Source organism: Phyllopteryx taeniolatus, chromosome 16, assembly GCF_024500385.1.
Source record: "Phyllopteryx taeniolatus isolate TA_2022b chromosome 16, UOR_Ptae_1.2, whole genome shotgun sequence".
In the NCBI taxonomy this organism is placed as follows: domain Eukaryota; kingdom Metazoa; phylum Chordata; class Actinopteri; order Syngnathiformes; family Syngnathidae; genus Phyllopteryx; species Phyllopteryx taeniolatus.
The window spans coordinates 5401812-5424933 of record NC_084517.1 but is presented as its reverse complement, the minus strand read 5'-3'; the positions used below and the strand labels follow the sequence as shown (position 1 = coordinate 5424933).

The 23122-nt window shown below is 42.5% G+C and overlaps 1 protein-coding gene across 10 annotated transcripts in view; it reads right to left on the bottom strand.

The window, feature by feature from the left end:
* LOC133465363 (protein shisa-6-like) overlaps window positions 1–23122 on the bottom strand; it is a 68509-nt gene that overhangs the window by 14104 nt on the left and 31283 nt on the right. For all 10 annotated transcript variants that reach the window (XM_061748093.1, XM_061748084.1, XM_061748088.1 and 7 more), the window contains 4 exons: window positions 21018–21730; window positions 12145–12296; window positions 9563–9652; window positions 8321–8389 (listed from right to left, as the gene is read on the bottom strand). In XM_061748093.1, the coding sequence (XP_061604077.1) occupies window positions 8321–8389; window positions 9563–9652; window positions 12145–12296; window positions 21018–21574 (868 nt within the window). In that variant the 5' untranslated portion in view covers window positions 21575–21730. The remainder of the gene's footprint in view (window positions 1–8320; window positions 8390–9562; window positions 9653–12144; window positions 12297–21017; window positions 21731–23122) is intronic.

Here is a 23122-nt window from a genome sequence, read left to right as displayed (position 1 = left end):
TATATGGTTACTTTGCTGATTTTCATCCATTTTGGCTTCTGGAACATAAGCCGCGCGCCATATGAGGGACTACGGCATAGTGGTATACTAATGACATGAGTACAAGTACAGTTGAAGTAGAACTCATGCTGCTGTTGATGCAGTGTGACCCAAAAAAAGGAAGCAACAGTAGGAAAGCGAAAGGAAAGCGAAATGGGAAGGGAAGGGAAGGGAAGGGAAGGGTCCTCATGTGGGCCAGCACAGATTGTGTGCTTCAGGGACACCACAGGCTCAAATAAGAGCTTCACTGCATGGGAGACACGCACGCAAAAGTATGTTTTTTTTGTTTGTTTAATTCACAGGAATGAGGAGCTGAAAACCAGCTTCACGTTGCAAGCGATGCAAGCAGATTCTACAGTGCCGTGAAAAACTATTCGCCCCCATCTCAATTTAATGTTTGAGACCATCAAACAAGTGCAGCTACCAGACAAAGATAACTCGGGTAAACATTAAAAGCAGTTTTTCTTAAATGCTGATTTTATTGACTAAGAAAAAAAAACACAACAACCTTCAAAGCTATATCTTTGTCTGATAGTTACATTTGTTTGATGCTCTTAAACATTCAAGTGGGGAAACTGCAAACAAGAAGAATCTGAGAAGCGGGCAAATAGTTTTTCCCAGCACTGTAAAGAATAAATTCATTGGCTTCCTCGGCCATGTGCTACCATGTTTTTGCGTAATCCTGCTAACTAACAATTGGTGGAAAAAAACATAAACGGATGTTATTTTTGGTGTTGTTGTCACGAGTTTAACTTGCTTGTCTCCTCGGGCTGGCGATGATGATGACGATGATGATACTCTGCAGCCCCCGGATCGCAACTTCAATTAATTTCACAGTCGGTGGCACCAGCACTGATTTACTGTGCGGCGTGTGTGTGTGTGTGTTGTTTTAGTCATTCACTGCGTGCGTGTGCGTATTGTTATGTGCTTCTGGACGGGTCACAGGCAACGTGAAGCCCGGCACGAAAGGAATTTGGGGAAAATTCAGGCCCTGGAGCCAGTTTGACTTAGCAACATGACATTTGGAAGACATGCCTATTAAGAGTAGACCCACAAAGAAATTCTCAAGCCATGCCTGAAAAGATGCAAATGTCTGCCATTTTTGCTATGAAGCGGCCATTTAGGACCAATTTGGTTGTTCAGAGGGGATGTTTGATTTGTTTGTTGTTGTTGTTGTTGTTGGGGGGGGAATTTAGCCCCTGAAGCCAGTTTGACTTAGCAACAGAAATTGTCAGATAGTCTCAAGAAGCCATGCCGGACAAGACAGGAATTTCTTTCATTTACAGTCAATTTGTTGGTTTCGAGGGCACCTTTGAATTATTTCGAATTTTCAGCCCTTGGAACTACTGTGACTTAGCAACATGAAACTTGGAAGACATATTTATCATGAGCACGACCGCAAAAAAAAAGTCTCAAGAAGCCGTGACTGAAAAGAAACAGGAAGCCTGCCATTTTGCTTTGTTAGCTTCATTTGGACTATTTCGAGGGGTCCCCCAAAGACAAACTTACGCTTAAGACTGTCAGATTGCTAGCAAATTGCAAATGAGACTGACGGATAACGCTAAATTGAAAATTGATGACGACAGAGCCTTCCACTGTCAAAGGTGTTCCGTATGTCTTTCAATTGCTCATGAAAAAAAACCATGATTGATAAAAAGAGAAGAGCATACCGTCACGTTCCTTCTAGTTGTGCTAAGATGAATGAAGATTGGCGCTGTGTGCGTGCGTGCGTGCGTGCGCGCGTCTCTGTGTGTGTGTGTGTGTGTGTGGGATGAAAGGTCACAGGAAGCGAGTGGGCAGCGCCTTCCTTCATTCACAGCAAACATGACTAATGACGCCAACCTGCTGGTGACTTTAACTTGGCACGCAATCGTCAGCATCCTTTGTGTGCACAAAATGTGTGTGTGTGTGTGTGTGAGGAATCTGATTGCAGCCATACTCCGCCCAACAATAAACTCTTTCATGCAGACCTTCTGCAAAATTGGTGCATCAAAGACAGAAGAGAAAATGATGCATTTATTGGCCTTTTCCTTTCACACAGAAACCAGCTGTTCGGATAATGACATGACATCGGCACCGGCGTCTGATGTGACAAATCAAATAGTTGGTGGACAGCGAGTTTTTCTCTCTTTTCATAAAAGGTTGGGAAAAGTGAGAGTCGCTTGTTAAACTTCACAACCCACTTACGGCACTTCCTTCCGCCTCTTTTATGGCCGCAAGTTTGTGGGGTTGGGGGGGGACTTTGACGCACCACTATAAATTGTTCACACTCTACTTCCGGGAGGTGTCCAAATTATTTTGCCGTCCAAAACTACACGAAGAAATGCCAACCCCGATCGTTACCGTTCAGAAACATTTGGGATATTCTGTCAGGAACAGGCGGTTTAAGCTGCGTGTATACACTGTGTGTGTGCATGTATGCTTCAATCTATATGCACTTTTACACGTGTAGGTGATAATGTATGTCCTTGTTAAGGTCAATTCATGTACTTGTGCATGTCGAGCGATGTATGTATTGAGTTGCATTGGAGCGTGTGTAAAACAAAAATGAACACATGTTGCATTGTAGAAATGCAACTCAAAAACATCTGACAAAAATACAAATATTCATTCAAAACAGCAAATCAGCACTCTATTGTGCAAACAAACAAACATTGCTGATATTCTAAATATTTAATATACTCCATATGAATATACTTTTAACGTCTTTAACGTCTTACGTTTTAACGTTATTCATTCCTTTGCGGTTTTCAGACTGTTCTCTGTCCTTCCGTTCCCTGAAATGATCCTCACGAGGGTCGCAGGTGTGCTGGCGCCTAGCCTATCCTACTGTCATGAGCTGTGCCCTGCAGTTCCTTTGTTGGAGCTCGGGTGGCGCTTTGCGCCCCTCTCTCTCTCTCTCTCGCTTCACAGTAATCAGCACCGCCTGGGCCGCACAAGCAGCTAGCAGAGCTGCCTGCAATGTGGTCAGATGGGCGGGAAGCAAATTTGATTATTTTCTTTTTTTACACGGCGGAAAATGCAATGACATCACCAACAAACTTTAGTTAACATACCGCGTATGTCGACATTTTCGACTTCCGCGTAACGGCGGAATACATGGCAGCTGCGTGGAACAAAATACGACCAAACTGGAATACTTGGCAGGTTTGAAGTAAATCCACATTTTCTCTCCCTGTAGGTGCCCGAATAGGTTTGTCCAAACTTAGCCTTCCTTCACTTCCGGTCAGCGTCCCAATACTTCTGTCCAGATGCCACATTTTCTATATTTTTCACTTCCTGTAGGTTTCCCAATACCTTGACATTCCAAAACGAGCATTTATGTCTTGTTGTACACTTCACAAGTAGAACAATGCAGTACACACAATCTGTAGTTGTCGTCCTTGAATGACAACACATGAGCGTGTCGTTGTACGGACACGTAGGTGCCGGCGTCTCTCGTCATGAATATTGACGTGACGCTAATGTGCACGCTAACAAGATTCCTGCGCGTCAAACATCACATTCAGTCGTCGCTCACGTGGGCCTCACAATGGCGACCGCTCCACGCTGTAACATATGCTGTTGGACATGAGGGCTCACGTGGCGTCGCCATGGCAACGTGTTTACATTCTCGCTGCCTGCCTGCTTATCGTGTGCTGCTTAACGACGCTGCTTGGGATTCATGCAGTGCGCTCGCGCACACACACACACACACAAAGAGTCTGGAAGCTTCTACACGACATCATTGACTTCTATTGGGCCAACACAAACAGCAAACTGCATCAAATTGCGTTCAAAGGCCTAATTATGGGATGTCTCGAAAGATGATCGTGAGTGATTATCTTCTACTTTTGGCTGTCTTAACAGTCACTTTTACACGCCAATCTGATCAGGGAATGATCGTGATCGACTATCGTAAATGTTAAACCTGCTCAATATTTATTATCCACAGACTCCGAGGTGTTAGTACTACCACTACCACCACCATCACTACTACTACGAGTACCACCAGTGTTACTATTACTACAACTACCACCACCACTACCACTACTAGTGGTTGAACCAATTAGTCAACTTTACTACGCTGCATTGACATTTAAAGCTTGAACTCAGCTCATCGTCAATCATATTTCGTCATCATACATCCATCATACATCATCACTAACTATTACGAGTACTACCTCTAATAAACATATACCTTGTTGATCCTGAGGGAAATTATATCCCTTTACTACTACCACTACTATTAGTACCACTATCACTAACAATGGCACGGTGGGCGACTAGTTAGAGCGTCTGCCTCACAGTTTTGAGGACCGGGGTTCAAATCCCGGCCCCGCCTGTGTGGAGTTTGCATGTTCTCACCGTGCCTGCGTGGCTTTTCCCCGGGCGCTCCGGTTTCCTCCGAGATCCCAAAAACATGCACACTACGTTGATAGAAGACTCTAAATTGCCCTTAAGTGTGAATGTGTGCGTGAAAGGTTGTTTGTTTATATGCGCCTTGCGATAGCTGGGATAGGCTCCAGCACGCCCGCGACCCGCGGGAGGATAAAGCGGTACAGAAAATGGATGGATGGATGGATCACTAGCAATAAACACAACAAACACCTTTTATTTTCTTAAGTCAATCACCAACAAGCTTCAAAACTTATGATGTCACACGAACACACAAACACAGGCACGCACGCGTGAGACCAGCGAGGCAGGAAAACTGCAGCAAGGTCACCAAGAGGATGAGGATAATGAAGAGGGAAAGAGGAGTTTTTTGTTTTTTTTTGTGGGTAGCAATCCTCACAGGAGCATCATGTGAACAAGTCCTTTAGCAGGAAACGCACTGAATAAGATCACATTTGAACGTGGAACCGTCATGCACTCGACAACAATGCACAACCGGAAGCTTCTTTCCCCGAGCAATTAACTTCTTAGGCCTTACATACTATCTCGGTCAAATCAACCCTAAATGCCATTCTTTCAACCTGAAATATGATGCCGTTTCCTAAAGTCATCCAAAATCTGTAATTCATAATTTGATATCGACAACTCCTTGAATGCCGTGGACGTTCATATTTGCCAAATGGATTCCAACCGTTTACTGCCAGCGACAAATATATTCGTCAAGTACGTTCTGCAATGCATAGCCGTGGAAGTCTTGCTCAGCTTGTCTGTAAAATTGTGAGAATGAACAAATGCCAGTAGATGGCGCCGTTGCATTGCTTTAGACGTGAGATCAGCACAGCTTTTGAGTGGAAGATAATGATTCGACGGTGAATCTGGTCTTGTCACGTCGATTACGAGGGAGAGAAAGGCCAACACATTGCATGTCTGGCAGAGCACGTACGTGTTGTGGAAGGTAATAGAGAAAAGATGATGCAGTTCATGGAGTCAATGGCGAAGGCCTTGTAAAACAAACACTGACATGCAACTTGAGCCATGCGGCGAGCCAGCGTCACTCACGGCGTGTTTTTAAGTTGCATATCTGTAAATCAATTAATTTTTGGTCTGGGTTCTTTTTTTTGTATGCTGCCAAAGATGCAAACTGCACACAGCGTAGACAAACTCCTTGATTCAGATTCTGATGTCAAGTGAACATGGCTCCAAAGAAGATTTTAGAATTATTTGAGGAGCACAAGCTGAGAAGATGTTGGGAAGGCTCCTGAGGACAACCTGAACGAGAGCGAGACCCTCCAGCACGCGACACAATTGCAGTTACTCCAAACAACTTGATTCATTAAACCTAACTTAATTGCTTTAAAATGTCACATGATTTACTCTCGCCATGCAGCAGCTTTGACATTTTCATACACACACACACATATATATATATATATATATATATATACACTGTAGTATACGTGTGTGTGTGTCTCTGTGTGTGTGTGGCCTTTCCAAATTCAAATTTCATTTGTTAGTTGAGTTAACATAATGGAGGCGCTGTGCCGCTTATTGATTCTAAATAATCTTTATTGTTTATTAGGCAGAACATGTTTTGGACTACAAGGTCAAATTTTTGGGGTTACTTTTAAAAACGTTTTCCAATCAACTTCATTTGATCAGCATAATTAGGTGGATGGAGGAAATTCACTCAAAAGTCAGTACTCAATCAAGCAATTGAAGAAGATAACTGGACGTTGAAATGAGAAGCCCACTCTACGAGTTGATTTATCGACACAATACAAAGAGTAAGAACACAAGCAACTCCGCAACAATAAGAAATACAGTGGTGCTTTGGCTTACGAGTTGAATTTGTTCTGCGATGTAGTGACGACGGCTCGGCTGTCACTCGGCTTCCTAGCCTCTGTGGATCACCGCTGCTGAGCATCCAGAACAGCTGGAGCTCAACACTTTGATGTGCAACTGGCTGCTGGACTTTCTGACATGGAGACCGCAGCCAGTACGGGTCGGCAACAACTCATCCAGCCCCATCACTCTAACCACGGGGGCCCCTCAAGGTTGTGTGTTGAGCCCCCTCTTCTTCACCCTGCTGACCTATGACTGCACACCAACATACAGCTCCAACCTCTTCGTCAAGTTTGCAGACGACAGTCCGGGGTCTCCGTTGTCGTATTTTACACTTCATAATGGGCCACACATTTTCAATGAGAGACAGGTCTAGTACCCACGCTCTTTTACTACGAAGCCACGTGTAACACGTGCAGAATGTGGTTTGGCATTGTCTTGCTGAAATAAGCAGGGGCGTCCATGAAAAAAACGTTGCTTGGATGGCAGCATGTTTCTCCAAAACCGGTATGTACCTTTCAGCATTAATGGTGTCTTCACAGATGTGTAAGTTACCCATGCCATTGGCACTAACACAGCCCCATACCATCACAGATGCTGGCTTTTGAACTTTGTTGGTTCAATGTTGGTTTTCGACCTCGCCGCTTACATGCAGTAATTTCTCCAGATTCTCTGAACCTTTTGATGATATTATGGATGGTAGATGATGAAATCCCTGAATTCCTTGCACTTGTACGTTGAGGAACATTGTCCTTAAACTGTTCGACTATTTTCTCACGCACTTGTTCACAAAGAGGTGAACCTCGCCCCATCTTTGCTTGTGAATGACTGAGCAATTCAGGGAAGCTCCTTTTCTACCCAATCACGGGACCCACCTGTTCCCAATGAGCCTGTTCACCTGTGGGATGTTCCAAACACGTGTTTGATGAGCATTCCTCAACTTTCTTTTTTGTCACCTGTCCCAGCGTTTTTGGAACGTATTGCAGCCATAAAATTCCAAGTTCATGAATATTTGCTAAACACAATCAAGTTTATCAGTTTGAACATTAAATATCTTGTCTTTGTAGTGTATTCAATTAAATATAGGTTGAACATGATTTTTGCAAATCATTGTATTCTGTTTTTATTTATGTTTAACACAACGTCCCAACTTCATTGGACCTGGGGTTGCACTATAGTTTATTTAGCTTTTATATTGATATTATTTGTACTTTTGTAGCACCGCGGGGCCTTGAGTACCGGAATTTCAATCCTCTGTATGTGTTACCCATATTGCAGAATTGACAATAAAAGTACCTTGAATAAAAGTATATTTTCCATACTGCTTATTCTCACTAGGCGTGCTGAAGCCTATCCCAGGTATCTTCAGGCAAGAGGCAGGGTATACCAGCCAATCGCAGGGCACACTAACAAATAACCATTCACACTCACATTCACACCTGTATAATATTTTCCTTCATAAAAACACCCATTAATGACATAATTAAATAGATTGTAACGAATTAAACACACATTTTTTCCCCCTTCAATTTAATGGACATAGTGGTGCTCCTTCTGGTGTGCTAACCTTGACCACCAGGGGGCAGTATAATACAGACATACCTGGGGATATTGGTCACAACTCTGTAAGCTGCAGTAATATTAGTCTTTCGTCACAAAGGATAAAAAATATCTGCTTTGGAGTATTGTTATATTGTATGTCTACGTGTTGCTCTACTGTTTAGCCCATCTATGGCATTTTGCATTGTTTGTTAGTCTTAAGCTAAGCAGACTTAAAGCTCGTTTTTTTTTTTTTTTTTTTTATATACAAAAGGAGTAATTCTCTTTGTTTTATGTTTAGTCTCTAAATGGGAGTGGCAACAAACAGATTGAAGCCTCTTTTTTGAAGAATTTTTCACTATTTGCCAAACGACTTCTTGTTTGTCTTGTTGTCAATTGAGTGGATTTCACTGCCACCATACAGCCAGCGCACGTATCTCAAAATCTCACAAATCAAGGCAAGGTCAGCTCACGTGGTCCAGCACAGCGGGGTAACATTTTGGGGACATTTTTTGGGACATACCGTATGAGACGGGGAGGTCCCGCTCGTTCTGCCAGGAAATCTGTGCAGACTCGTCGATGGGGTGCTGCGCTGTAAGAAGAAGAAGAAAAAAAGAAGAAAGAACAGAAAACCGAAGTGTGGATGAGAAGCTAATGAATCAGACCAGAGAACAATGGCGCCGTGATGCATTCACACTAGCCACTGAGGAAGTGTCACTTTGTCACATGCAAGATGCCACTTCAAGCCACTCTGCTCTCAGACATCACTCACAAACACTCGCAAACATACCATATCTTCAAGTACATATACAACTATTATAATAATTTACAACTATTACCATGAGATTTGACATACTTAAAACATTTGCCCGTGCCACCAGTTCCACTGATTGACACTAAAATGGGTGGACATGTCTACCAGAACCAGACGCACCAAAAAGTCTCAAGGAGCCATGACTAATATTGAACAGGAAGTCAGCATTTTTTGGTCTGGAGCGGCAATTTCTGGCAAATTGCCTCAATAGAGCTCCTTGGAAAGTTTGAAAAAAAAATTAGCTGAGATGAAATTGGCCGCACGTGTCTATCATAACAGGATGCAGAAAAAAAGTCTCAGGACTTGTGACTGATATTAAACAGGAAGTCAGCAATTTTGGTTTGAAGTAGCCATTTTGGGCTCATTTTGCCAGTAGCACCCTGCGGTAAGTTAGAAAAAAATTAGAACCCGTCACCTGTGTCACCAATCAACATCCAATTGTTTGGATAGATCTATAACAACAGGACCCACCAGAGCGTCTCACGGACCCATGGGACCCAAATTGAACAGAAACATGGCCAATTTGGGTTAAAGCAGCAATTTGGGGCAAATTCCCTCCGTAGAAACCCCTGGAAAGTTGGAAAAAATATGCCCAGTCACCTGTTTCACTAAGCAACACAAAATTGAGTGGACACGTCAATCATAACAGAACACACCAAAAAGTCTCAAGGACTCAGGCCTGAAATTGAACAAGAAGTCGGCCATCTTTGTCTGAAGCAGCCATTTTGATTGAATTCCATGGCGTGTACCTTGACAAACTCCTATTATGGAATTTGCGCAAATCAGCCCCAATCAGAAGCAGCTATCCTGGACACCTGGGTGACGCTAAATTTACGAGCTTCTTTGCCCGAGGCATTTAACGACGACGGAACACGGTGTCAAAATTTGAGGATTACCGCTAATTTAAGAATTCTCGGAACGTAATCAAATATTCTTGTTGTACTTTGTTACCTTTGAGGTGTCCTCTTCCGAGCGTCACAAAGCCTGACGAGATCAGCATGTCGGCACCTCCGCTGCGAATTGTCTCCATCCCGTAATGCCCTGGTGACACACATGTACGTACACACACACACACACACACACACAAACACACACTAGCTGGTAACCACAGCAAGTTAATATTGCTATCACTCCATTAGATACACCTGCACAACGGGAGCTACGTATCACAGTGTGGAGGAGGCGCTAGAGGAGATTTCGTTCTTGCTCGCTTCTTGTGCTTTTTAAATGAAGGAACTGAGTCACTTTGGACGCCTTCCACCTTTTAGCCATTGAGAAGCCGAGCGGCCAGACAATGAAGACATGCTGTGTGGGGGCGCACGCCAATTACACCCCCCAAAAACACGCTTGACTTTGACCAGACAGCACTAATCAATACCACGCACACACTCACACATACGTGAGCGTGAAGGCTCGAGTGAAGGTTTTATGCAAATGAGTCAAGGCTTTTCCTTCAAACGTTTCATTCATATTTAGTTATCTTTTTACAAAAGATCTGCTTGGCCAGAAATGTTCAAGGAGACACATTATGCCAATTTTTGCTTTGACTTGTGAGCAAAAATTTGAGATACCACCCCCCCCCCCCTGTTGGCAGTGAACTCCACTCACGTCACAACAATTAGCGACACAGGGTAGACAGACAATATAATAGTCACAGGTGTTTCCCTATATTGTCTGCAAATAACGACTAATACTGCAGCTTACTGAGCAATTGTGACCGTCTCCTTCATGTACAGTATATTCCTATGTCTGTATCATACAGCCCCCAAACAGCCGAGGCACGCACAACAGAAGGAGCAGCACAATGTCCATTGAAGTGAAACAAAACATGGCAAAAACACTTTCAATTCAATTTAATATTGCCACTGTATTGACAAAATTTTGAAGGCACATTCACATTTTTTTCACATTTTCACAAATAAAGATTGACTTGCTTGTTTAATTTCACACTGGACAAGCGGTTAAAAAGTCCATTTTATATAATTTATGCTTTTAATTCATTTTTTAAACCCTTGCACAATTATGGAGACAAATAATAATTTTTTTTGTCAACATTTTAACGCCAACTATTGGCATTTTGTTTACTCAAAAAAAACAAAACAAAAAAAAAAACCACCTATGGAGAGATCATGACTTTCTTTGATGAGATCGTCCACGTGTTGTTTTCACTTGCAAAGCGAAGACATCGAGAAATGACATTAGCGCGTTAGCCTTTTAGCATGCACGTGGCAATCAAAGTGTCACGTTTCAGGGATGTGACACCGTTGAAACTGGGACATGCTAGTAGGGCACTTAGCGAATGAACTGATCCCCGGAGCGCCGGTGGAAAAAGTACTTTTGGGTGAAGAAAATCATTTGCATCCCAGTTTGAGGGTTCACGCCAAGCAGATCTAAAAGTCGGCCGTACGACTCGTCTTTAACCTGTCGTGTTCCTCCCTGGCGTGCTGGGAAAGATTGAAGGCAAAAGCCAAAGGATCGCAGTTCGCCCGTGGCTTTCAATAAAAAGATGCCGTTTGAGCGTTTATTCCACATGCTCAATATGCAGTTTACGATCCATGTACTAGTATGCTCTTCGTCCTCACTAGTAGGACAATTCAACCCACTTGTAGAATGAACATGTAACATTTCTTCTCATTACTAGCGCCACTTTTGGCCCTATAAGTGGACAGCGCCCCTGGTAGTCAAATCAGGCAGGCCTCTTGGGTAGGGGCTTAGCCCAACTACCTTGTTAAACCTTTTAAAGTGAATAACAAAAAACAACAAAAAAATGTACATTTTCAAACTGAAACATTTCACAGCAGCTTACAATAACCAATATACTTTTGAGGAATAAAACCTCTGCCTTGTTTTAGATGCACACTTCGGCCTACCACTTATTTTAATGTTGGTCATCACGGTGGCACTTGGAGAGCTCGATATGTTTCGAGGTTGTACTTGATGTAACAACGTTGCGAAACACGGCCCTAGGGTGTAGAAATGTCTAGTGCCAGACCGACATGGATTTTTTGCGGTGATTAGCATATTTGGCTGAAAGAAATTCCGCTGACCGATTAATTTAAAAAAAATACTGTATATAATGAATAAAATACCCGTTTTGGTCCCTTAACGCTTGCATCAACAAAAGATATGAATTACAGGCCGAACATTTGACATTACACTAAACGCTAAATGTTAACTAGCAACATTTTATGTCGTTAGTAGTACTATGACAACTATGTAGTTGTCCTAATAGTTTGCCAACGTTCTCCTAGTGAGGACAAAATAAACTAGTTGCCTCACTAGTAACATGTATTTGTCCTACTAGTGTGCTAGTCATACAGTAGTGGACGGCAGTCAGTAAGACACAGTTGTTCTACGCTAGGGCATGAAAATGTCATATTAATTCAGGTCTTTGTCATTGTGGCGCACTAGTAGAATGACTAATAGTAGCACTCATCCTACTAGTATGCCACGTTTGTTTGTACTAGTCATGAAAAAGAGGGTACAAGTACATGGGCAGTTTATTGCACTAGAACAACAAACAGATGAGTTACCATGGTTGGCGTGCACGGGCGTGTAGTTGTTCTTGGAGCTCCGGACTGGCGTCTCGTCTTTGGGCGACCCATTCATCATGGCGTCCATGTTGTCTTGCTCGTACTGGGAAATGGGAACGGGGCCCTGCTGCCTCAAGATGTCCGCCAGCGCTCTGAAAACAACAGGTTAACATGGTTAGCCACGTCGTCTTCCGCTGGCAAATGATCCAATTTCACTTAAATGAGTCCGAAAATTATATTTATTTCTTACAAATAAATCTGTGTGTTGCCCATCGCCTTCACAATCAGGAGTGCTGACCCAGGGACCTTCAACTATGACTCAACTCAGGAATTTTTCAAGATAGGAGCTCTTGTTCAGCTGATTTTGGGCTTTGACTTGCGAGCAAACATTTGAGATATGAGTGCTGCGTGGTGGTAGTGAACTCAACTCATTTCACATCAAGCTGTAGTTTGGCTGAAAAGAAGCTTCAAGCTGTTTATTGCCATTCTGAGTTACAGTTTACTGTTAAACTGAACATAAAATAAAGACAATTACACCTCTTTAACCACTACATCAGTCCACTAGCTAAATGCTAACACATAATGGCAAATGCCATAGACAGGCTAACGAATATGCATCTACAGTATGTGGTCGTGTTCAAACGCTTCGAGCAACGGATACTTAAACACAAACAGTGCAGTAACACATGTGGGCTGAAAATATAACAATACTAGCAGGCTATATTCTTTATCCTCTGCAAAAAACAACTAAAATAACTGCAATTTACAGCGTCACTTATCTGCGTTGTGAAACTTTGTTTGTCTGAACAACTGTATTAGAGCACACATGAAGGAGCCGAAAGGAATTAGTTGAATCAGTTACAATGCGCCGTCTTCATTCTTGACATTATGTTTAATTAAGTCATTACTGTATGTTTTTATAAGGATTTTAATACAATGCCATTTTTGTAAAAAAATGACAACATTTTAGTTGGTTTTTTTGGAGGGGGGAGGGGGGGCTGGAATGGATTGGTGGCATTTCCACTCATTTCAATGGGGAAAAATGATTTGAGATGTGAATGTTTTGAGTTATGAGTGTTTTCAAAGAAAAAATTAAACTCCTATGTTAAGGCACCAATTTATTAGCAAATAGATTGTTTCATGAAAACAATCCCATTTCTAAGTTGTCAAACTGGCCAATGACATCTGCATTTTTGATTGGTTGGTATGAGCGAAACTTTGACTCGTGCAAAACACGTCTGCTGTGATCTGCACACATTAATACATTTCATAATCAGCATCTCTGGTGAGTATGATGTATTTTCTTTATTCTTTTAATGTTTTTGTTATGAGATGAATACTGTTTCTGGACTGTTTCAGATGATAGTCGTGGAACATTTGCATGCTGTCATATTGCATTTTGTCCAGTATTGATTGATTTTCTTCAATTGTGATTTGGCAATGTTGGCGTTACGAGGGGGATTAATACACTAACACATGGCCAGCCACTGCATTTTTCTAATTTTAAGTATACTGTATGCCTTGCCCTAATAATGACCAGGAAAGACTGCGCTTATGTGTTGACATGAAGTTCCAGGTAGAAAGTCCTGGAAGTTGCTGAAGTGTAAGTCATTAGCGGCATGTTTTGTGAAAGTGTGTCAATGAGGACCTAAAGCCAGCATGTACTCCAATTTTCCACGAGCGTGTGTGACTTTGGGAGCCTCCGTGAGTATTAATAGAGTTTCACTTCCAGGAGGAGAACAGTTAAGCTGAGGTCCGCCTTGCCGAAACAGGCAGCCTGATTCTCGCCGTCCCAGTTGGCCACAATGTCGAGCGAGGCAGGAGATTTGCGAAAGGCTCTGAGTAGGAAATAAAAAAAAAAAAACATCCCAATATTGTGTGTTGTGATGGTTTGATGGTACACAGATCCGCGTCAGTCAGGGGATTACTGTCAACTACAGTGGGCTAACAAGCAAGCCCTGAGGAACACCACAAGCTTAATTTGATGTTCCTTGAAGGCCAAATAGACACATAAAGCTCCACAAATGGTCAGAAATACAACAATGGCAGGAGACCCGCAGGCCACAACATCCAACGGGGGACACACGCATCAATTTTTATCATCTGAATAATTGTTTTTTTTTATGCAAAAGTGCCCACACAGGACGATAACAATGCTCATTTGCGTGCTTACCGTTTTTTTCCGTGTGCAGTGTACGGGAGACGATGCGCACAGCACACCACAATGAAGAAAGAGTAGCTGTAGCAGTGGCGTTTGATGATAAAATAATCATTTATTTACAGATGTACAAGTAAACAACACACTGTGAGCGACGCTTACTCACAGCATGGTTTGAACTGAACGTTAGCTACTTTTTTACACGGCATACGCCATTCACTCCATCATCTTTTCTCACAATGGTGACACACACTTTATGCTACCTACCGCGACACATACCGTTTATGCTAGGGACCAACCGATATGGATTTTTTTGAGGCCGATGCCGATATTCGGTAGAAAAGAAACTCTGATAATTGATTAATAGCCGTATCAAATGTATATATTGTGGATAAAATAACTTCATTTTTAGGTCCCTTAACGCTTACAACGACAAAGGTATGAATTACTGGCAGAATATTTGACTGTTTTACAATGCTTTGTCCAGTTTAAGACACAGAAGAATGTTCAAGTACATAAACATGCAAAAGAAAAACTTTAACTGATGAACGTATGTTTATAATGAGGCTGGGACTGATGACCGATGTCATTCCGTCGTTACAGTGGTTTACAAACTTGATATTCACTGACAAACTGAGCGAGACCCTCTTGCACCCGTTGACAAACGTACTTGACAAATGTACTCACAGATGTCAGCAAACAGATTCCAGTTGACTAATAGAAACTTCCACACCAGTGAATAAGTCAAAGATATTTTCGTGCAATGCATCGCGACATATTCAGTCTTTATCTTTTTGTATTTGAACTCATTAGATGGGGTGTACCCAATGAAGTGGCTGGCAGACATGTGATCACATCTTGTTCTTGTACTGCTTCTATTTTGGCCAAATTGTGCCTGTCTGCCCCGTGACGTGAGTGCAACATGAGAAGATACACACACACACACACACACACACACGCGCGCGCACACGCGCCATGCACACATGCGCACACACACACACACACAGTATGCACTCAGCCAGGGTGGCAATGCATCTCCCTCGCTCTCTGCTGGATACAAAAAGCTGATCAATAAGGAGAGAATTCAGCGGTTTAGTCGTGCGTTGAAGGTCACACAAAGCAAAAGGTCTGCCAGCGCCTCAACATTCTGCTCAGCCTCTCACTCGCTTACACAATCGCCAACTCACAAAAACACTCACACAATCACTCGCTGAGAGAGCGCAACACAATTAAAGAAATATAAATTGACTCATTTGCTTTGGTAATAGCGCCGAGCAGCAAACTCAGCCTTTTGCACGTGTTTTTCGGGGGGAGGGGAGTCAATTATTTTTTTTCCTTCAAATTCTAAAAATCTCGAAAAGTGAAGCACTATAAATACTTACCGGGTGCACTCAACCTTTCACAGTGGTTTACTTTTCCATTTTCTCAATTCATTCGGTAAATATCTCAAATGTACTGTATTTACAGTACATATTTTTTCACTTATTCCAAAATGGATTCAATTCACATTTTCCCTCAAACTTTTACACGTCACACCACATAACATTGTCATAAAAAAAAAAAAAAAAAAATTGGAGACATTTTATTTTATTAGTAGTTATTTTACATCCTTATTCTCACAATTGATTACATGTCTTTTATTAGTTTTTTTAAATTTTTTCATTTAATTAGATTTTTTGTTTCCAATGCATCTGGAAAGTATTTACAGCGCTTCCCTATTTTACATTTTGTTATGCTACCGCCTTATTCCACAAAGGATTCAATTCTCTACTTTTTCTACATTTTGTGAAGAAAAAGATTTTTTGGGGAATTTTTTTCTAATTTGTTAATAAATAAACGAAACGAACGAAATGCTAGTAGTAGTTATGTTATATGCTTAGTCATGAAAGATTACAAATCTAAAAAAAAAAAAAAATATTTACATGGTCATCATGCGGTGTTGCAGGTAAAATTTTGAGGGGGGAAAAATACTTTCTGGATGCACTGTAACATCATATGGACAAAAGCATTGTGACACACAGCTCTCAATCAATCATTCAATCAATAAATCAATCAGCGGTTGCACGAGACTGGATTATGTTTTAAGAATGGAAGCAGTTGTAGCGATTTCCTGTACGTGTCCCAAATAAATTGTTCCCACAGTGTGTGTTGCGTGCGTCTTTTGATCACACGGCGAGTGACTCAGATGAACTTCAAGTCATTTAGCAGCGATGCATCATGGGAGGGCTATCAAGTGTCAATGTGTTCGCTGCTCAACTTGGTGGCTACTCTTGAGTCAACACTGACTAAGTAGTGTTTTTATTACAAAACATGACTAAGCTGTTTTCTTCCCCGACAACAAGCAAGTGTAACATACCCAACTTGTTTTCGAGACAAAAACGATCACAAAAAAAGCACAACAAAGTTTTTTTCCCACTGTAACAAAGACACATAACATGACTCAGCTGTTTTCTTCCCCAACAACAAAGAAAGAAAACATACCCAATTCATTTTCTTGCCTACAACGCTGAAACAAAACATGACTAAGTCATTGCACTCGTCATCTAAACAGTCAAAAAAATAAATTTAAAAAAAACTTAATACACCTTGAGTGAGACCACCAACAGGCCGCTTTGTTTGCTCTCAAGCAGTGGTTCTTAACCTTCTCGGCGGTATGGAACCCCGCAAGTGTCATACATTACTTCCGAATTTCCCCCCAAAAATGGTTTATTTCAAATTCAAAAGAGCTATACCGTATATTTTATTTTCTGTGTAGATTCTCCGTCATCCCTGTCATGGTAATCCGCAAAGGTTGATTCATGGCGACTGCACTGTTCTTGTTTGTTTGTTCAACAAACACAAACAGTGCAGTCGCCATGATTCAACCTTTGCGGATATATATTTTTATTTGTGCACAAAATGAACCACGCGTCAGTTACACACAAAATCATTATGAATTTCACACACACACAAAATAATTCAATTCCATAAAATATTACCGTAAATGAATGTGGATTTTGCTGTTGCCGTTCTCCTTGGCAAGTGCCACTCTCATATCATTTTCGCAACAAAGTGTTATTGCTACAATCTTTGAAAAGGGTTCAGAGGGAAGAGTCATTTTTGGGCCTTTTCTTTGTCTTCCAAATGTTGCGTAATAATAGTACATGCATTGATGTTGACAAAAAAAGCTAATCTTGAGAAATGAGCAGGCTTTTGATATATTCATCGATTTAACATCGAACCAAGGTTAAGAACCACTCCTCGCAAGATACAGTGGGGGCACTGTGTTTCCATGTTTTCAAATGTTTAGAAATTATTAACATATTTCTATTTAAAAAAAAAAAAAAAAAAAAAAAAAAACTTTTATTTGTCATTATTAAGATCATGATTGTCATTATTTTTGATTTTTTTCTTAACGCCGTAACTCCTGAATTTCCCTTCTGGTGATCAATAAAGGATATCTTACAGTACATCATCTAATTTTACAATCACAATGATACAAGTCATGACTAAGTTATTGTCTTTTGTGGTTTTCTTCTGCACAATGCAATTGCACATTGACGACAAATGTATGTTAGTGTGTGTGTGTGTGTTGTGCAAAGTAGTGTGTCTTCCCAAGGCGACGTCGTCGATGCGTCTTTTGTGTTTTTATGTCTGCGCTTGTGAAGAAGATGAGCCAGCCCCACGACTCAACACTCTTCGTCATTATCGAAACATCAGCATCAGCAACACTATCGGTGACATTTTGCATTCTCGACGCCTCTGGACACGCGCGCGCGCACACACACACGCATCGTGTGTATGCGTGTGCGCACACGTGATCACGGTAGAAGATGTACGCCTGAACTCGATGATCATCCCATTTTTTGCACATTCATTTCCATACGAACTTTTGTGCATTAAAAGTGGAAATTTTAAGTTAACGTTGATTTGGAACATCGATATTGCGTATCGTAATCTGGTGACGGAACTGGATCAGATCTGGATATCGTCACGTGACTTCTAAATTTGTTGATTCTGATTGTCAATCTTGATCTTCCATATCAAATTTTCAGCTTTTGTTATTTTTACGTCATTTGATTGTAGACTTGCATTGATATCGCAATGTATTGCTCTCGCTTGTGAAAAACGTTTGATACAAGTGGGTGAAATATCAAAATTGCCATGTGATGTATTCTTTAAATCTCTCTCTCTCTCTCTCTCTCATACATACATACATACACACACACACACACACATAGTGGGTACGGAAAGTATTCAGACCCCCATTTTTTTCCACATTAATGTACACATAGGACCCCATACTGACAGAAAAAACAACGGAATTGTTGAATTTTTTTCAGATTTATTAAAAAAGAAAAACTGAAATATCACACAGCCAAAAGTATTCAGACCCTTTTGCTGAGTATTTAGTCCAAGCACCCTTTTGAGCTAATACAGCCATGAGTCTTTTTTGGAATGATGAAGGTTTTCACACCAGGATTTGGGAATCCTCTGCCATTCCTCCTTGCAGATCCTCTCCAGTTCTGTCAGGTGTGATGGTGAACGTTGGTGGGCAGCCATTTTCAGATCTTTCCAGAGATGCTCAATTGGGTTTAAGTCAGCGCTCTGGCTGGGCCATTCAAAAACACGGAGTTCTTCTGAAGCCACTCCTTCGGTATTTTAGCTGCGTGCTTCGGGTTATTGTCTTGTTGGAAGGTGAACCTTCGGCCCAGTCTGAGGTCCTGAGCACTCTGGAGAAGGTTTTCGTCCAGGATATCCCTGGACTTGGCCGCATTCATCTTTCCTTCGATTGAAACCGGTCGTCCCGTCTCTGCAGCTGCAAAACACCCCCACAGCATGATGCTGCCACCACCGTGCTTCACTGTTGGGACTGTATTGGACAGGTGACGAGCAGTGCCTGGTTTTCTCCACACATACCGCTTACAATTAAGGCTAAAAAGTTCTATCTTGGTCCCATCAGACCAGAGAATCTTATTTCTCACCATCTTGGAGTCCTTCAGGTGTTTCTTAGCAAGCTCCATGCGGGCTTTCATGCGTCTTGCACTGAGGAGAGGCTTCCTTCCGTCGGGCCACTCTGCCATAAAGCCCCGACTGGTGGAGGGCTGCAGTGATGGCTGACTTTCTAGAACTTTCTCCCATCTCCCGACTGCATCTCTGGAGCTCAGCCACAGTGATCTTTGGGTTCTTCTTCACCTGTCTTACCGAGGCTCTTCTCCCCCAATGGCTCAGTTTGGCCGGACGCCGGAAGGGTTCTGGTTGTCCCAAACGTCTTCCATTTCAGGATTATGGAGGCCACTGTGCTCTTAGGAACGTAAAGTGTTTTTGTAACCTTGGCCAGATCTGTGCCTTGCCACAATTCTGTCTTTGAGCTCTTCAGGCAGTTCCTTTGACCTCATGATTCTCATTTGCTCTGACACGCACTGTGATCTGTTAGGCCTTATGTAGACAGGGGTGTGGCTTTTCTAATCAAGTCCAATCAGTATAATCAAACACAGCTGGACTCCAGTGAAGGTGTGGAACCATCTCAAGGATGATTGGAAGAAATGGACAGAACCTGAGTTCACTATATGAGAGGATCTGCAAGGAGGAATGGCAGATGATCCCCAAATCCAGGTGAAATTTCAGTTTTTCTTTTTTAATCAATCTGTAAAAATGTCAACAATTCCGTTTTTTTCTGTCAATATGGGGTGCTGTGTGTACATTAATGAGGAAATAAATGCACTTAAATAATTTTAACAAATGGCTGCAATATAACAAAGAGTGAACAATTTAAGGGGGTCTGACTACTTTCCGTACCCACTGTACAAATATAATGAATCTCCACAGCGCTAAATTACGATTCATCGTTCTATTTCGATGTTACGTCATTGAATTGTCAAGTTTTTTCTTCCGCGCTCGCATTGATATCGTTACATATCATTATCGCTTACAAAACATTGTCAATACAACTGGATGAAATATGCATATTGTCGTGTGATTTGATGATTTGGACTTTTTCATATATGTTCTGAATCTCCATATATCATTCGTATCTAACTTGAATTATTATTTCTTTTTCTCTCACTTTCTCTCATTAATATCACGAATCGTATCGATCTATATCGTTATCGGTTAGGAACACTGTCAATACAACATTCATCGGACTTCATTTTAAAGTTGTTCTATGAATTTTTCCTTGAACACATCGACAGTGATGTATCGTAATTGTCAATAGAAAATGGTAAAAAACAAATCTTGTCAAGAGACGTCACACTGCATGACAATTTGGACTTTTTAATACGTTGTTAATCTCCCGATAACATGCATAAAATGGATTTGACGTTATTTATCGTTATCGTGACGCATCATCATCGCTAACAGTACATTGTTGACGCCACTGAATCAAAAATCTATTTTGCCACATGATGTCACACTTTGCCGATTTGTACTTGTTCTAAATCTCCATATGTAATATTATTCTGAATTCATTTGTATGCTTTTCCTTTTCCCACTTGAAATGATATCATCATGTATCGTTATCACTTTGGGAAAATTGTCAATAACAGGATCAAATCTGGGTTCAGTTATGTGATGTTACAATTGATGAGAATTTGGACTTTTTAAATACGCTATCAATATTCTCATTGGCTTTTCATATGGCTTCAAATTTATTTTGTTATTAAATTACGTTATCAATTTATTAGTTAAGACTCGCGCCTCAATTTTAAGTTCCTGCGCATGCGCGGACGCCCACCTGTGCACGTTCATCTCCTGGGGGGTCTTGGTGGCCTTGTCGTACGCCACCTTGGCGGAGATCCCCACGGCGACCACGAGCGCAACCACGCCGCAGCTGATGTACACGGTGGTGTTGGTGCGGTCCAACTCGGGGTCGTAGGAGTCCCCGGTGGGCGCGGGCGAGGGAGGCTGCGTCTTGACCCAGTCGGGCGTGTTGTAGTTAGTGCAGACGGTCTGCTCCAGACGCTTGGCGCGGTCGGCGCAGCAGAAGCGCAGGAAACAGCTGCCGCAACAGAAGCGGTGGTCCGTGTTGTTGCAGCCGAACTCTTTGTCGAACTGGCCGCTCACGTCGTAGTAGCCCAGGCATGTGTCGTGTTGGAGGGCGGGGGCGCGCAGCTGCGTGACCGCGCCCGACGCCGGTACCGCCGTGCTACCGCTCGCCCATTTGGGCTTGGCGGAGGTCCGAGGTCCCGGGGGGCCCGCGCCGCTTTTGGGGAGCCTCTTGTTGGCGGGGGCGCAGCGCACATCCGGGCCGAGCAGGAGCAGGAGTGGCAGGAACGGCAGGAGGGGCTTCATGCTGCCCCCCGAACCCCCCTGGCGTGGCCTCACTTCCGGGAGATTCTCGTGAGCGTCCTGAGCGCGGGTCCGAGCACGCGCGCCGCGCCGGAACCTCCGTGCGCACGCCACCGCATCCTCTGACCCGCACACGCACTAGGGCTCGGGCTCGGGCTCCTGGCGCAGAGAAAGTCAAATGAGCAACTCGAATCACTTCATTATTAAACACTGCACCCAAGTCGTTTTACTAGCGCACTCTAGTTGTACTACTATTGCATACAGTAATACGCAGTGGGAAGAACATCCCGAGTAAGACAGTCGTTCTACTAGTGCACCCTAAGACGTAGAAAAATTCATTCTACTAGTGTGCAGAAATGTCATACAGTGGAACCTCGATTCAACGGGCTAATAGGGGGACGGGTTGTCTGTTAAATTGAAGCACTTTTTTGTGGCCGAAAACACCCAGTACAGTACAAAATTATTGTAGCTAAATATATATATATATATATATATATATATATATCTCAATATAAAGCTTTAAAATGTCTGAAAGGTTTCCAAGTTAATTCAAAGGGGTGTTTTTGAGTTCCAACTGCACACCATTTTCTGTCCGTTAAACCGAAGGCCATTAAATCGAGGTTCCACTGTCCATTAGTGGACAAAATGTCATTCACTCCGAAGAACATTGTTTTACTAGTGCACCATGCGAGAAAGAAATGTCATAGACAGTCGGCAGTAGTGTAAACGACACCAATAAGACTGTCATTCCACCGGTGTGCGGAAATTTCATACAGTAGATAGTAGTAGTAGTGTCAGACAGTACTGGAAGGCAGTAGTGTCAAACAATTACACGAGCAAGAAAACAGTCATTCTACTAGTGCGCCTTAGTTGTTCTGCACAGAAATGTCAGAGTAGTGGAAGGCAGTTGAGGGGGAAAAAAATGTCACTAGTAAGAAGACGTAGTTGTTCTATTAGCCCGAGTAAATCTACCAGTGCAAAGAAATGTTATTTGTTAGTAGTAGTACAAGACATTCATTCATTCATCTTCCATTCCGCTTTATCCTCACTCGGGTCGCGGGCGCGCTGGAGCCAATCCCAGCAATCTTCGGGTACACCCTGAACTGGTCGCCAGCCAATGGCAGGGCACATACAAACAAACAACCATTCGCACTCACATTCGCACCTACGGGCAATTTTAGAGTTGTCAATGAACCTAGCACGCATGTTTTTGGGACGTGGGAGGAAACCGGAGTGCCCGGAGAAAAGCCACGCAGGCACGGGGAGAACATGCAAACCCCACACAGGCGGGGCCGGGGATTGAACCCCGATCCTCAGAACTGTGAGGCAGACGCTCTAACCAGTCGCCCATCGTGACAGTAGTCGGAAAAACAAACTACACTGGCAAGAAGACCTTCTGCGAGTGCAGCTTAACCGTTCTCCGCAGAAATGTCATACAGCAGTAGCAGAAGTGGACGGCAGTAGTGGAAAAAAAATGTCACTGAGACATAGTTGTTCTTACAGCGCGATGAATTGTCTTAGTAGTGAGGACAAGTTGATGTTAATCAAATA